The sequence below is a fragment of the Artibeus jamaicensis genome, unplaced genomic scaffold (assembly GCF_021234435.1).
Source record: "Artibeus jamaicensis isolate MK-2021 breed Jamaican fruit bat unplaced genomic scaffold, CSHL_Jam_final scaffold_1689, whole genome shotgun sequence".
In the NCBI taxonomy this organism is placed as follows: Eukaryota; Metazoa; Chordata; class Mammalia; order Chiroptera; family Phyllostomidae; genus Artibeus; species Artibeus jamaicensis.
The window spans coordinates 5157341-5173641 of record NW_026522029.1 but is presented as its reverse complement, the minus strand read 5'-3'; the positions used below and the strand labels follow the sequence as shown (position 1 = coordinate 5173641).

General features: G+C 40.7%; 2 protein-coding genes across 3 annotated transcripts in view; both read right to left on the bottom strand.

The window, feature by feature from the left end:
• RSBN1 (round spermatid basic protein 1) overlaps positions 1-7881 on the bottom strand; it is a 39007-nt gene extending 31126 nt beyond the window's left edge. Inside the window, exon 1 of the mRNA XM_037152416.2 lies at positions 7147-7881. Coding sequence (XP_037008311.2) covers positions 7147-7852 — 706 coding nt within the window. The 5' untranslated portion in view covers positions 7853-7881. The remainder of the gene's footprint in view (positions 1-7146) is intronic.
• A 1439-nt stretch (positions 7882-9320) lies between these two features.
• The window catches only part of PTPN22 (protein tyrosine phosphatase non-receptor type 22), a 48938-nt gene continuing 41957 nt past the window's right edge, over positions 9321-16301 (bottom strand). For both annotated transcript variants that reach the window (XM_037152462.2, XM_037152464.2), the window contains 2 exons: positions 14475-14552; positions 9321-9959 (listed from right to left, as the gene is read on the bottom strand). In XM_037152462.2, coding sequence (XP_037008357.2) covers positions 9895-9959; positions 14475-14552 — 143 coding nt within the window. In that variant the 3' untranslated portion in view covers positions 9321-9894. The remainder of the gene's footprint in view (positions 9960-14474; positions 14553-16301) is intronic.

Below are 16301 nucleotides of genomic sequence, written 5' to 3'. Positions count from 1 at the left end.
GTGCCTGGGTTGCAGGTCAAGTCCCCAGGAAGGGGTGTGCAAGAGGCAACCAAACACTGATATTTCTTTCCCTCTCTTTCTCCCTCCCTCCCTTCCCTTCCCTCTAAAATAAATAAATAAAATCTATTTAAAAAATCATGTTATAATATCATTATTATCAACTATCATATAGCATAATTTATTTAACATCACTATTCCATTTCCATGAATGCAAAAATAAATAAGTAAGCCCTCCACATTATAAAACATGAATCATAACACCATTCTTAGGCTTGAATTATAGCTTAGAACTGAAAAAAATGTAATATCTTCATTCCTAAAAATCATGGATGAGCAAAAACAATAACAACTTTTATATTTTATTAATCATAATAAGGAAAGAGACTAAAGTTGTTTTCTGAAAACAAATTCTTTTTGGTTTTATTAAGCTCTTCCAGTTCCATATTTAAAACCTGACTAAAAACAGTAAAAACTGCTCATGTTGAAGGTCATGATCTGAGCACATCACTGCCTGTTTCCAACACTGCCCCCCGTCCCGGCCCCCTCCCGCCCCACTCTGTTATAGGGTCTGAGAGCGGCTGGCTGGATCTGAATCCCTGTCCGAGCTGTATAACCTTTATCAGGCTGATTCTTTGTACTGTGTTTCTCACTGGTAAAGGGGGAGGGGGGGGATAACAGTCCTTTCTCACAAAATCAGTGTGCAAAATAAACAAAGCATATTAAAGTACTCAGAATAGTCCTAGAACATAACAAATACTTGGTACATGGGTAACCACTATTAGTGGTCCAAAACAGTTGAACTGCAGAGACAGTAGAGTGTGTGCTCTTTAAGAACAGGTGCTTTATAGTTAGAAAGACCTGGGTTAATGTCCCAGCTCCAAAGCTTACCAACGTCTCTGGGCAAGCTCATAAATCTCTCTACACTTCAATTTTCTTATCTCACGACGACGTGATTAATACTAATCTATACCTCAGAGTTTCTGTAAGGACTGAGAGACAACATAAGGCCTCATATAACAGTATCCAACCATAATCCCTCACCATCTCTATTATCATTTTCATAATATTTTATAATATTCCTTGAAATAATTGGCAATAACTCTGAGATATCAAAACTAGAGCTAGAAATTACCAACCTAGAGTTCAATGTATTGTACCATAAGAGAAACGCATAAAAGGGAAAATAAATCTCTGAAAGAAGAGAAAAAACTATTATTTACCAACTGTCTGTTAGTAATCATGTTATCTCATTCTAACCCTCACACCAGTAAAACAGATGTATAAATCCCTTTTACAGAGAAGAAAACAGCTTGAAACACACTATTCTATTTCTATTAGGTCTCAAAAAGCCAGTAAGTGACAACCGAGATTCAAACGTCTCATTTGTCTGACTCCAAAACTCAAACTCTTCTAAAACACTCCACTCCATGCTCTGTCTGCCTTTTCTACACACTCCTCTCTGGGACACTCCATGGGACAGTCAACTAAGTGATCTAATTACAAGTAGTGGACTTGAGGCATCTTGGAAGAACGTCTAATAAAGGGAGCATTACTTTACTCAACGAATATTGTACTGAGTGTCCACTGCATGATAATTCTGCAAGATCACAAAGGTGGCATTACAGTACACAAAAATCTTCGTGGCCTCCAAGGCTTCTTTGCCTCTCTGGGAAAGAAAAAGCATCAGCTCCTGAAATTGTTGCTCTGATAAATGAGATTATCTGTTTATTTCAGTTCTCTCTATAATCCCAAAGTAATCCCCCACTCCCATGCCAAAACAAGTATTTCAGGATTTAAAATTCCTGCCGACAGCTTTTTGACATCACAGAAAATTTCAATTAGTAGTCTGGCAGCTGGGCAGCTGGACAACTGGTCAGAGACGGAAGTGAGTGAACGGAAGGCTGACTCGCAGGGAGCACATAAAAGCAACCCTGCCGTTTAATGATACTGGGGAAGAGAGCTACGGGAGTTGACTCACCCCTTTTCTCTTTTAAAAAACGTTACTAAAATCATAAATTTAACCAAGAATAATTAAAGAGAAGCATTTCTTCCTTTGATGGGTTTTGAATGGAGGTTTGTTTGTTTTATGCTTTTAATGAGCAGTAGGGAGAAAAAATATTAAAATTTCAAAAGACACAGGTAACTATTGGTTTAAGACTCAAGCCTGCTGCTTAGGAGAAATAAAAAAAGGTTTGAATATCTCTTAATATTTATCATCTCCTAGATTCAGTTCTATCATTTTATAACTAGAAAAGTTTACGCATGTTACTTTACCTCTTCAAAATCATTTTACATACCATTGTACAGATAAAGCAAGTTTACCTTAGCATTTAGAGATTAAACTTCTGTTTCAACTACTTATGAGCAACTCCAAATGTCTGGAATCCGAAATCTGTGGCTAAACTGTGTGAGTTTGGATTGAGAACTGGTGTGCAGGAACACGGCTCTTGGCCAAAGGAGCGGCCTCAGGGCTCAGCAAACTCTTTCTACCAAGAGCCAGAGAGGAAGCGCGGCAGGTCCCCTGACCTGTCTCAACGGCTCTGGCTCTGCTCTGCTGCGGCCGCAGCACAAAACCTGCCGCGGACGGTCCACCTGAACGAGTGGAGCTGCGGCGTTGGCGTTCCGTCAACACTTTACCTCTGGGCACTGAATCGGAACCTCATGTGATTTTTCACATGTCATGGATTTTCAACCATTTAAAATATAAAAACATTCTTAGCTCGCAGGTCATACAAAAATGGGCAATGGAACTGATTTTTGACAAAGGTGTAAAAGAAATTCAATGGAAAAATAGTCCTTTCAACAAGGACTGGAGCAATTGGCTATACATAGGCAAACAAAAGAAAAAAAAGGAACTCTGACCTAAACCTCACATCTTATACAAAATTAACTCCCATGGGTCACAAATTCAAATGTAAAAGTTAAAATTATAAAACTTTCAGGAAGAAATAAAAGGAGAAAATTCTTGGGACTTAGGTCTTGAGACCACAGACATGACACCAAAAGCATATTCATGAAAGAAAAAAAAAAACAATAAATTGAACTTCAAGGAAATCTAGAACTTGCTCTGTGAAAGAACCTGTTAAGAGGATGGAAAGACAAACAACCAAGTGGGAGAAAATATTTGCAAACCACATATCTGACAAAGGACCTTATCTGTAATATACAGAATTCTCAAACTTTCTCTTAGTTAAAAAATTCAATTAGAAAATGGGCAGAAAACCAGAGGGAAGGGGGCAGTGGGGGGTGGGGGTGGGGAGGAGGGTATAGGAGGGGTAAGTGGTGATGGAAGGAGACCTGACTTGGGGTGGTGAACACACAGCACAGTGTACAGAGCATGGGCTGTGGAATTGTGCACCGGAAACCTGCATAGTTTTGTTCACCAGTGTCGCCCCAATAAATTCAATAAAAAAGGGAAAAAAAGAAAATCGGCAAAAGATATAGACATTTTAATGATGAGGATATATGAACAGCAAATGATAACATGAACAGATGTTAAATATCACTAGCCATTGGGAAAATGCAACTTAAGTCATGATGAGGTATCACTGTACATCTACCAAAACAGATAAAATAAAAAGTTAATAATATCAGATACTGGCAAAGATGTGGAGGAGGTGCATCTCCCACACATTGCTGGCGGGACTGTAAAATGGTACAAATTGTCTAGAAAAGAGTTTGGCAGTGTATTTAAAAAATAAAAATCAATGACTAAACATGCACTTACCATATGACTTAGCAAACACATTCTCTGGGAATGCAATTACATCCACACAAAGACCTGAACTTGAAATGTTCATAGAAGCTTTACTCACAAAAGCTAAACCAGAAACAAAAATTTACTAAGTCCTTTAGTAAGTAAATGGTCAAACTGTGGTATATCCATACCATAGCATACTATTCAATAATGAAAAGGAGTGAGCTACTGATACATACAGTAACTTGAATGGATTTCAAGAACATCATGCTTAATTGAGAAAAAAAAACTCAGAAAAATGACACATGGTATTATTCCATTTACATAACAATCTCAAAATCTTGAAACTATAGAGCTAACTTGGTGGTTGCTGGAGAACAGATTAGTGGTTGCTAGGGGTTAGGGAAGGTGAGGAGCCACAGGGAGTCCTAAGACTATACACATGGATAGCATTAGGGGCATCTCCATGGTGTCGCAACAGTGGTGAATCTTGATTGCAGTTCTATTAATCTACAGGTGATGAAACGGCACAGCAGCACGTGCACACACACCAATGTCAATTTCCTGGTACTGACATTATACAACAGTTATGTAAGATGTAACCTTTGCGGGGGGAGAAACCTTATCTATACTATTTTTGCAATTTCCTGTGAATATTTTATTACCTCAAAACAAAAAGTTAAAGTAGTTTCTAAAATCTGAAGGGAAGGGAAAACAGCGCTCTGTAAATAACAAGGATCTAGCCACTCTCTTTACTAATCTTAGAGCTTTTTCAAGTACGAAGCACGATAAAACAACAACAGTCTTAACAGGGCCTCATATCAGCCAGACACTGTTTTCAATGCTTCCCACATACTGCCCCATTTAAAGCTGGACCTAAGGAGAGAAACACCTCAATCCTATTCTACAAACAGGAATGTGAAGCAGAGGGAGGTTGAAGCAGTTTGTCAATGGTCACACAGTAAGCGGTAGAGCCAAGACTTAAACTCATGTGGACTCCAGAGGCCTGCCTCCGGCACCCCACGGTAGTAAGTATAAAGATGCTCAGCAAAAAAATAAAAGGTATGCAAAGTGTGTGTAAAAGCCTGGATTAAACAAGGTTAAACCAGGTTTTTTTCTGTAGGGTTCTCAGAACGTTTAAAATGCCAGTGCGTGCCATGTACCCACGAGGCTATGGTATTCGGTTTTCCCCCAGAAAGCATAATCCAGCACTCTCTCCTTCAAAAATTAAAACGTTCAAACTAGACTCATTGTGATCATTTCAAAATAGATACAAATATTGAATCACCATGTTGTACACCTGAAACTAATATAATGTTATATGTCCATTACACCTCAATTTTTAAAATAAGTTTAAATGACCTGATCTTAACCCACTTGTAGTAATGGCAAACTACAGATGCTTTGGGCTACACCGTCCAATGTGGTAGCCACTAGCCAAAAGGAACTATTCAATCATAATTTAATGAGAATGAAATTAAATAACAAATTCAGTTCCTCAGTCATACCAGCCACATTTCCCGTCTTCAAGACTTGTTTCAAGGGCCACACGTGACTAACGGCTACCGCCCTGGACAGGACAGACAGACAGAACACTTCCATCACTGGAGAAAGTTCTGTGGGCAGCACTGGGTTAAAGGGGTTTTTTTAATTTGTTTTAGGGGGGAAAAAACCCATGAGGCCTGTACAATGTCCAGAGGAGCACATTAGGAATCATTATACATGAAATTGCCACTCCCCCCACAGAAGGGGGCTACATCAGAAATTCCTGATGGGACAGGCTACTGCCACCCCAATGCCCAAATAAAGGGAAGCAAAGGAGTGGGGAAAATGAAGAGCAGAGAGAAAAAGCAACACTGCACAGGTGGGGCATGAAACTGGAACTGGGATTCAGGAGATCTGGGTTCTAAGCCCTATTAGGTGCTTGAATCATTTAAAATTTTTTGAAATATTTGTACTTGGAATTACTTTGGGCCCTACTTTCCTTTTACTACACAGACTGGAATTGGGTGATCTCTAACGTTACCTCTAGCTCTGAATGGTTAAAACATAAACACACACGTAAAATGAGGAGGTAAGAACTAAAGGTGAAAACAAGAGAGAGCAAGATCATTGCACACTGACGGCAGAAACTGGCACTCTGGGCAGCCTGGCACAAGTCTGGATACCACGAAGGTGGTATCCTGAGAATGTGAATACCTGAAGGTTTGGATACCACGAAAGGGAGAAAGACTTGCCCGAATTCAATAAATGCTACTGGGCAATTATTTGCAATAAACTGCAACATTTGGAAGTAGCACCCCCCCCAAAAAATAAATAAATAAATAAAATAAATTACCAGCCTCAGACTTAATCTAAGACCAAATATGAGAAGGAATCCAAGACTCAAAAAACTTTGGATTGAAAGGCTGATTCATTAACATGTCTGGCCCAGTAATAAGAAACACAGTAGTACCTTGAAATCTGCTTGAGGAGATACAACTAACATTACATAAAAGCATATACAAAACACAAACGCACGACATAATACAAATTCATGCAGCACCCTCCCCCTCTTCCACAGAGAATATAAACAAGTGCTACAGGTACTTGCAAACAGAAAGACACCGATTTTGGCCACCTTAATTTCCCTAGCATCCACAATTAGATAGTCCTACATTTTCTGAGTTAAATAGTCTTGACTTTAGCTGAGGTTATTGGAATTAAATCCTAATTTGTTGTGACGACTAAATAAAATGCAACTGGAATTCTCGCCTCTACTATCTACTAATTAACGCACGCTTCCCACTTTTTAGGGGCCTGGTTGCCCTATTTCCTAGGATCAAAGGGAAGAAAAAAACTTTCCGCATCCCTTTCCTGAGAATTAAGACCTAATATGAAAGTTAAAAGTTATTTTTACCTCCAAATTAAAAAGAACGAAGACAAACTGCGTTTGACGTTTTACCTTACAGAAACTAAGGCAATCAGTGAGTCGAGAAACCTCGCTAAGAATCCAAACTTATTAGAGCCCTAAACCATACCGGGGAAGATTTTGGAGCAGAGAAGAGTAAATATTAAAGCAACCATCAAGGAAAACAGGAAGGAAGGGTTTTAGCTAGAAGCCTTTACTTTAGAAAGGCAGTTTGTAATACCCCACCTACAAATCCCACGCCAAGCACCGCACCGCGCGAAAACCCTGCGGAATTTGAACACAAACGTTGGTAAAAGCTCTAGGAGGAGCGGGTGGGGCCTGGTAAGGGGCTTAGAAACTGACAGCTCGGCCCGGGAGCGAGAAGCCTCAAGTAGGTCAGACTGTGTCAGCGGTTTGAAATCCCGAGTCCACCTCAGCGGGCTTAGGGGAGCAGAGCAGCAGGAGCTAGGCAGGGGTTTGGCGTCTTGCAGTGCTAAAGGGGCGGGATATCTGTACTCAGACCCAGAGCCCAAGCTCGGGGCAGTTCGCCTGCTCTCACCTCTCTTGGGGGCCTTGATCAGAGGCACCCCTCCAGTCCTGTCGCCGTTTTCCTGCTTGTCCTTGTGCTTTAGATCGCCCGGAACGCAGGCGCTGGGGTCACCGTCGGAACCGCGGTGGTGGTGGTGTTTGTGCCGCTCCTTGTGGCCCTTATGCTTGGGCCCAGCCGCGCTCACCGTCAGGGGCGAGAAGGTGAAGAGGGCCGAGGTGCCTGGGGCTGGAAGCGGGGCAGCGACAGCGGGCCCGGCGGAGGCCAGCGAAGGTGGCGGCGGAGGCGGCAGGAGCAGAGGTTTAACGGGGCCTGGGATGGTAGGGGCTGCAGTCGTTGGCGGCAGCGGCCCGGGATGTTGGCGGCTGCGACGTCGCCGGTGAGGGGGAGCGAGAGGGGGATCCTGGCTCGGCCGCCCCCGCTTCTCTTGAGACCCCCCACTGCTCACTCGGCGCTGTCGCTTCACTCCCCGCGGCGAGACCCCGGCGTGGGGCTTCTCCTTCCCCTCTTTGTCCGGTTCCTCCTGCGCCGCCACCGCCCGTACTACGCGCACCGCTCCGACCTGCGCAGCCATTTCACCCACAAACACACATTTAAATGGCCCGACCGCCCCCCCGTCCGCGTATCGCGCAAGCGCCTTCCGCGCACGGTCCGCTGGGCATTGAAGTCTCTCCGCCACCCTCCACTTCTCGGCGGCTCTGGATCCTGAGCTGGACATGCCGGAAGTGGCCGTTCCCAGCGCTTCTCCGCGGGCCTCACCGCCGGAGCTCTATTGTAAAGCACTCTGGTCCGCGCAGGGCCTCATGGGAGCTGTAGTTCCCCCAGACCTCCGCCGCCACTCCGGCTCCCGAGGCGGAGGAGCGGAAAGAGAGCGTGCGCGGAGTCACGCTTCGGACTGCGACGCAACCGCCCCTGGGCGGAGAGTTACCGCCAACCGCCTTAACGGCCCTAACAATGTTAATGGCTTTCAGAGTCTGGCGGCGCGTTCCCATTATCATCTTGTGTCCCTCCGTCATTTTACGCGGAGTAGGTGGTCTCCATAGTTACTTTTAAATTTCGTATTCCGCTTTTAACCTTTGTGAGGTAAAAGAATCTCCGGCCTTTTATCCTTGAACCAGTGATGAGGCCGAGAGGAAAGGGGGGACTTAGTAATATGTAAAATGAGAGAGGCTTTGCTTTAAAATCGAATGGGGCTGCAATTCAGAAACGTTTTGACCCTTCTGGCGGCCGTTGCCATGGTTACAGCTCCACGGCTAGCAAGGCAGGTGCAAGAACCTTCTGGGAGCCTGGGGAGCGCCGCCCCACCTTGCCATCCAGTGCCTGGGAAGGTGGAGTCTAGCATTATTTTGAACACATGCCTACAGTTAGGGAAAAATTCTGGATGGGGAAACGTATTCTAATTTTTTTAGACGTTTGTCGAATCGTAAGTACTGCTTACGGGTGCTTAATTGGAGAAGTGTGCCTACCAGAGGACACGCCCCAAATCGTCACTGTTCACCAACGCTTCCGTTCAGAAATTTAGTGACAATTTCATCGTCACTTTAGGTTTTACCTAAGACTCTTTTAATATATGTTGGTCCTCGATAAAGCTATTTGGAGATGATTGATTACGATGAGGCACACAGATAAAATTACTGTGGTTTGATACCAGTCGTGTTTGGAGACGTATTCAGCTAATTGAACACGACAGTAATGTTAGTTTAAAACCAAGTTTATTGAGCACCTGTTGTGTGCTACAATAAACAGGTGTAATATTACATCCAATTTACGCCTTAATTTGGCTTCCCAATGAAAAATACTGGAAAACGAATGCTCTTTAAGTATTTCATGCATCTGAAAATTGGACTTTGAAATTAAAAATTAGCCACATCATTTTGGAGAATCCTTTGTAATAATTACCCACTAACTTATTTTGTTACATAAAATTATATTGGAAAGATGAGATATTCCTAAAATGTCAAATCCATATTCATACAGAAAAAAGTTAAACTAATAGTGCCTCTGATGGGTTGGATATAAATTGTACATGTTTATACAGAACTTTTTAAATGAATAAAATGCTACCAAAAGATAACTAATTTGTTGATTATTCTTCTAGATTTGGTCATTGAATAACCGATTAAAATGTATCAGGAATGTCACTGAACATCTTGTTAGTTTATAAATACAAATAAAAGTGATCACAGTCATTATTTACATTATTTTATTCTCTTAAATATAACTTCTTTTCCTACAACTCCGATTTCCCAAAACATTTGGGAAGATGTACAAGGTAAACTCCATTTAGGCAAAAATAACTCCCAGGGAATTGTCACCAGCAGTAGTTTTTTACTGCAACCACAAGATGAGATTTTAAAAAAACTTTTACAGGAAATTCTGGCAATGTAGACATGTAACTGAGATCCAATTCTTACAAATCTTTTAAAGTTTACATTTACGTAGAAGTCAACTAAAAAGAACTTCCAACGGTGAAAAGTCCATATCCAAACTGTTTCTCCTGCAGCATTCAAGCTGCAGTTTCCAACTTTATCATAAGCTCCAATGCTAAACTCTTTTTCTGCCGTTTCCAACCCGATATATAAATAAGAGTAAATGTAGAACCTTCGCACTTATTTGTGTATTGCTTTTCTTTTCAGAGTGGTTACCGCATTACCCTGTCTGCTCTGTTGACATTATGAACGTAGAGTACTGATTGTAGCTAGCTATATTCTGGTCATATTTCTTTGCGTGTGCACTTGCAGACTATAGTCCAAAGTTGTGTTAAATGTTCCAACTTGGTGGTGGGTTCCTTGGTCCTTTGGGCTTTGAAAAACGATTTGCAAAACCTGAGAACAAAAATAAAGGTGAAAAGGAGGATGGGATTAGGGTGCACAAATTGACAGTACTAAAAACAGTCTGGGGGGGAATGTGGAGTACAGAATAGGGAATAGAGTCAATGATATTATAATAACTATGTGTGATGTCAGATGGATATTAGACTTCTAAGGGGTGATCACTTCATAAGTTATATAAATGTCTAGTCACTATGTTGTACACCTGAAACTCATATAATATTGTATATCAATTGTTACTAAAAAAACAAAATTTTAAAATAAAATTGAAAAAAGATTTTTATACAGAAATAAATATATGGATTATAGAGTATATTACTATATATGCAAATACATGGATACTTTTTCAAAAGGTTAGGCAGCATCTTTGATCAATTTAGTAATGGTATTATTACTATTACAAGTAGCAGTAGTAATTAATGCTTAACCAATAACAATAAATACTAATATTTTCAATTTGTAGAACACTTATAAATTTAATAATGGTAATGATTAGATAAAGAAACCTGCTATAATAGCCTTTGGTAATTCAATATATATTCTTTTGTTTCAGTCTTGTTGAGATATTATTAATATATAACATACAGGGTGTGGCAAAAGTAGGTTTCCAGTTGTGAGTACATGAAAGAGTTTATTCTTCTATCTATTAACTACTGTATGATTTTCCATACAAATTTTATGGAGCCATTTTCCATATGAATTGCTGTTGCCCCACCCTGTATGTACGTTTAAGGTGTGCAGCATGGTGATTTGAAACACGTGTGTTGCAAAATGATTACCACATTAAGATTACTTAACACCTCCATCCTCTGGCATACATTTTCTGTGCTAATTTCATTTAAGGTTTACTCTCTCCACAACTTTTAAGTACATAATGCAGCGCTGGCCGGTGTTGGTTGGAGCGTCGTCCTGGAACTGAAAGGTCGCTGGTGTGAACCCCAGTCAGGGCGCATGACTAGGCCGTGGGTTCGGGCCCTGACTGGGGCCCGTAGGAGAGGCGACCATCAGTGTTTCTCTCTCACATCACTGTTTCTCTCTAAGAAGAGAGAGACTTTAAACCCCCTCTCTCCCTCCTTTCCCCTCTCTAAGCATGTCTTTGGGTGAGGATTTTGTTTTAAAGTATATAATACAGTACTGTTACCATTGTAGTTGCCATTGCTATACATAAGATCCCCAGAACTTACTCATCTTACAGCCGGAAGTGGGTGCCCTCTGACCAGCACCTCCCCATGCCCCCCACCCCCACCCCCACCCCTCGGCAATCACCATTCTACTCTGTATTTCTGTGGTTCGGGTTGTTTAGGTGCCACATGTTAAGTGAGGACATGTAGAATTGTCTTTCTCTGACTTACTTCACTTAGCATGATGCCTTCGAGGTCCATCCATGCTATTGCAGAAGGCGAGATTTCCTATTTTTTAATGGATAAATAATATTCATATACATAACTTTTCTTTACCCATTCATCTGCCAATGGACACTCAGGTTTTTTATGTGTTGGCTATTGCAAATGACGCAGTGAACACAGGGCACAGGCCAGGTGTCTCTTTTGAGACAATGATTTCACTTCCTTTGGGTGTATACCTGCAAGTGGAATTTCTGGGTCATCTGGTAGTTCTGTTTTTAAATGTTTGAGGAGCTTGCACGTTGTTTTCCATAGTGGCTGTAGCATTTAATTTACACTTGCATCCACAGCCTCACCAACACTCGTCTCTTGTTTGATGGTACCCATTCTAACAGGTGTGAGATGGTCTTTCACTGTGGTTTTGATTTGCGTTTCCCCATGATTAATAATGCTGAGCATCTTTTCATGCCTATTGGCCATTCACATATGTTTTTGGAGAAAAATGAAGTCTATTCAAGTTCTTTGCCTATTTTTTAATCTGATTTTTTTTTAATATTTTATTTATTTATTTTTAGAGAGAGGGGAAGGGAAGGAGAAAGAGTGGGAGAGAAACATCAATGTGTGGTTGCTCTCTTGAGTCCCCTGCTGGGAACTGGCCTGCAACCCAGGCATGTGCCCTGACTGGGAATCGAACCACGATACTCTGGTTTGCAGGCCCGCGCTCAATCCACTGAGCTACGCCAGCCAGGGCTAATCTGATTTTTTAAATAAAATCCTTTATCTACATCTTTCGCCCACCACCCACTCATCAGTAAAACAAAACTAGGAAATTTTGATTTCAGAAAAATAAGCACTATTGCTTTATAAAATTATTGTATTAAATGCACTTATACTTCTGCTTCAGCCCAGAAAGCTCTCAATTACTGAGAGACTATGTTTGAAAAGCTTAGAAAATAATAAAGTAATAAACACTCCTGGAGAACTAAGTATGTAGTTAATCATTTATGTCTTTCCCTTAAACATTCTTCCCCGCCCACCCCAAAGAAGGAGGATTTGCACAAGGAAGGCTTTTTCTGGGTTCTTTCAAAATATGAGACAAATAATGACATGGGTTCTTTTCGCTTTTCTCTGATGGAGGTATGTTTTCAAGGTACTCCTACACTTAACAACGTTAAGGGTTCAAATTGAGCAATGAAAGATTTGAAATACAAAAGGAAAACAGAGAATGGTAAGTTCAAAGACGTTCCTAAACCCTTAGTTTCATCATCTTGCAAAATTGTGGGTATAGCTTGCAGAATTCATGAAAGCATCAGGTGAGATATTTACTGAAGCAGCCAGGACAGGGCCTGGTCCATCATAGCCCAAGTATTGCTGACACCTAACCCACTACAAAACTGCCAGAACTGGAAGGAAAAGAGAGGAAGAAAGAGGAAAAGAAGATTTAAAAAAAAGAAACCCGGTAACATTAATGGTGATGCTAAAAAAAAAAATGGGGGAGAAGGTATACATCCTAGTTCACATACATTTCGCTCCTTTGAGTGGTAAAAAAAGAAAATGCATTTTAGACTAAATAGTTTCACACAATAGTCACAAAACCATTCATTCAGTCCACATAGCCTGGTTGTAACCCAAGCGGACTGAGAGAAGAAGAATGTGATATGCAAGTACTGAGTGTTTGACAGTTGAGGAATATGGGCATTCAGTCTTTTTCACCAATCAATTCTCAATAGTTTAGGACAGTGGAGAACTAACTTTTTTTTGTATGTAGACTTATTCCTGGGAAATCAAAATGTGTATAAATGACTCAATTTTTAAAATTCAAATACATTTTAAGTGAAATATCCTTACAATCTATATTACCTCCTTGTAAAAGAAAGCCAATGAGAAAGTTGTGCTGCTTTTCTTAGAGATAAAATGTTCGACTTTCAGAAGAAACAGCACAGAGGCAGCCCTCTAATATTTTATCCTCATGTTAGACAACCAAGTGTTGTCAGGTTAGAATGGCCATGAGTTATTCATGTGGGATCCCTAGTTCAGGGAAAAAGAAGGAAGCCGGGAACATCTGCATTCCAGGCAAAAGGCAGTGCTTTGTTCATAGTGTTCTGTACGAATGTTTCCAACTAAATGATTTCATGAGAATGACTTTTTCCCTCATCCTAACTTCTTCTTATCTAACTATAACATTATAAACCTTTGAGTTAATATAATCCAAATACAATTTTACAGCCCAAGAAATAAGGTGAGACAGGGACCCAGGAAGGGCAGAGATGACCAATTGCCCAGTGAAATCTTCCCTTGCTCCTGCTTCAGAAATAGAATTGGCAACGGTATTATGCTTCCCAGGGTCTCTTGCAGTTTAGACATAGCACATGTCTAAATTCTCAAGGGAACGTGAGCCGATGCAATGCTGCCACTTCCAGGGCAGTGCCTGAGGACCACCCCTCTTCCATGCTGCTCTCTCGTCTTGCCACCTGCCATCTGGATGTGGCAGCAGCCCAGTTTTGACCATAGCGATAAGGACAATACCACAGAGCAGCAGTTCTCGAGGGGGAGTCCCTAGACCCTTTCAGGGAGTCTGTTCTTTGGTTAATAATAATTTTTAGTAGTAATGTCCTACATTAATTGCTGCACTTATTAAAAAAATATATATATAGTATACATGATGCCACCTTAAAAATAAAATCATTTTAAGTTTATAGCTGATACTGAGGGGTGATTGGACAAACAGTTCCCTTAAACTATCAGAATTGTGCTTCAGCTCCAACTGTTTGATGAGTGATACAAGGTAGCAACAACTGCCAGGGCTTCTCAATCACAGTTATGTATCTTTTACAACTTTGCTTAGATATGAACTGGAATATTATGGCATCTCAGAATTTCATCTGGCTAGTCACATTCATTCACTACATGCCAACATAATCATTTGGTTACCTAGTTTATTTTCTGTGAATGCTAGGTAATTTTATGTAATAGAATATATAGCCCTATGTAAGATATTAAGCAGCAGCTGAAGTCAAAAATAAAAACATAAATTGCACAGAAAAGAATATGAATATAAGGACCTATACATGAAACCTCAAACCCTATTTAAAGTTGTCTCTCTTACACTATAAATGAATAATTTAGGTAAACTTTTTTTTAACTTTGCTGGATAAAACACACATACCAAAATTCCGTAAGAAGCTGGAGTTATTTGACTGAACAGACTCTGCAGGCTTGTTTGGTGGGGAAGAATTACAGAGATCTAAAACAAAAGGAAAAATGTAAGGGAAAGAAGGACAAACTGAGGTCACTGTATCAGACCACATAATTATTGAGACCAAACATTTCCTTCAAAGTAATAATGCTCTCACACAAACATATCACTATCAAATGTAACAAAATATACATGCTTACCAACAGAGTGACACATAATTTTCTCATTTTTGTGTGTATATATATTTAAAAAGTTTCTTTGCAAACAGGTCGTTTGTATAGTAAAACTCAACACTAAAGAGCATCCCCGAAGGACTGATGAATAAGGGCCATTACCCTGTGAAACAACTCTGGGAGGCACTTGCTTTGGAGTTCGCCTGACTGCATTCCTGCCGCTCACACACTTTTCAATCCTTTGTCCTCCACAGGAGGTCAATGCACAACAGAGTCCGTGATTTTTCTTACACTATTCTTTGCTCCTGGATTACCTTTCTTCACTTTCCATTAAAGATTCTTTTTCCCCATTACGGATGATTCTAGTTAGGCCCAGAATCTCCCCAAAGCATTATGTTTCTTTGTTTTGTTGTTTTAGCTACTTACGCTCAGGCTTAAAATATACACAGGGCTGGGCATAAGAAGGTTGACAGTTGTGAGTACACAAAACAGAGTTTATTCTTTTATTATTTATTAATCACATTGTTTATTTGTATTACAACTCTAACCCTACTTTTGCCCATCCCTGTATTCCTCTTTCCAGCACCTTAATAATTCATGTATCAGTTTCTGCCCAGTTTTAGAAACATGTTCTATATTTTGTGGGAGATTGTCTTGCAGTGAAAAAAAAGATAATTTCAGGTTTGTATGGACTTTCTAAGAAACAGCACATAATTGGGGAGAAGTTATTAAATAGCCATCTTTTGTTTTTCAACATCTCCAGAAATCAGTATTAGGCCTGCGTACTTTGATGCACACACACCTAACACTGGGATTCTGGAAACGCTGCCTCGATCCTAGCGGTACCTGAGCATGAATCACTACAGAGCATACTGAATTTCAATTAAAATATATTTATAGAATACCTTCTATGTGCCATGCATTGGGATAGGCACTGACAATAGAGACATGCCTAAGAAGTGGGTGTAGGTGAGAAAGTTCGAGAGAGATCAATCATCACATCTGTTGCATATGAGCTGAGAGTTACACACACTTCTCAGAAAGAAAACCATTGTTCCCAAAGAAAATACTGTTCTTTTTCTACAACAGGAGACAAAGATTCTGCATCTAAATCAGAGAGAACCGTTATTTTACATATTGGTTTGTCATAGATATTTTTATGCCACCTTCCCAGCATTAATTCCTTCTACCTCTGATAACAGAACTTGCATTTTCCTTTAGGAAATCCCCACTCCCCAGTTTTCAGCTCCCCACTTCTGGTGGAGCTGATTCTACCTTTAGGTGACCTGTGACTAGAACTGATTTTCCAGCAGGATTTTGCTGTGGTCACACTAGCTGTGGAAGTCTGACCTCATTCGTTATTGGTCAGTGTCCATGTATAACAGTTGTTAAATATGAGGTGTGACACCATCCTCCTTAATCAGAGCATTGAATACACTGGCAATAATTGGTTCAGGACCAGCTTCAACTACAAACCAGTAAGGGAGCCAGGCTAAGGGAGAGCACAGGGAGTCAGCAGTCACGGGCCATCTGGACGGGGAAGAGGACACACAGGCAAATACAGGCAGATGAGGCTAAAACTTCAGGATCAGTTCTGGAGGCAGATATTGTTCTTCAGTTAAGG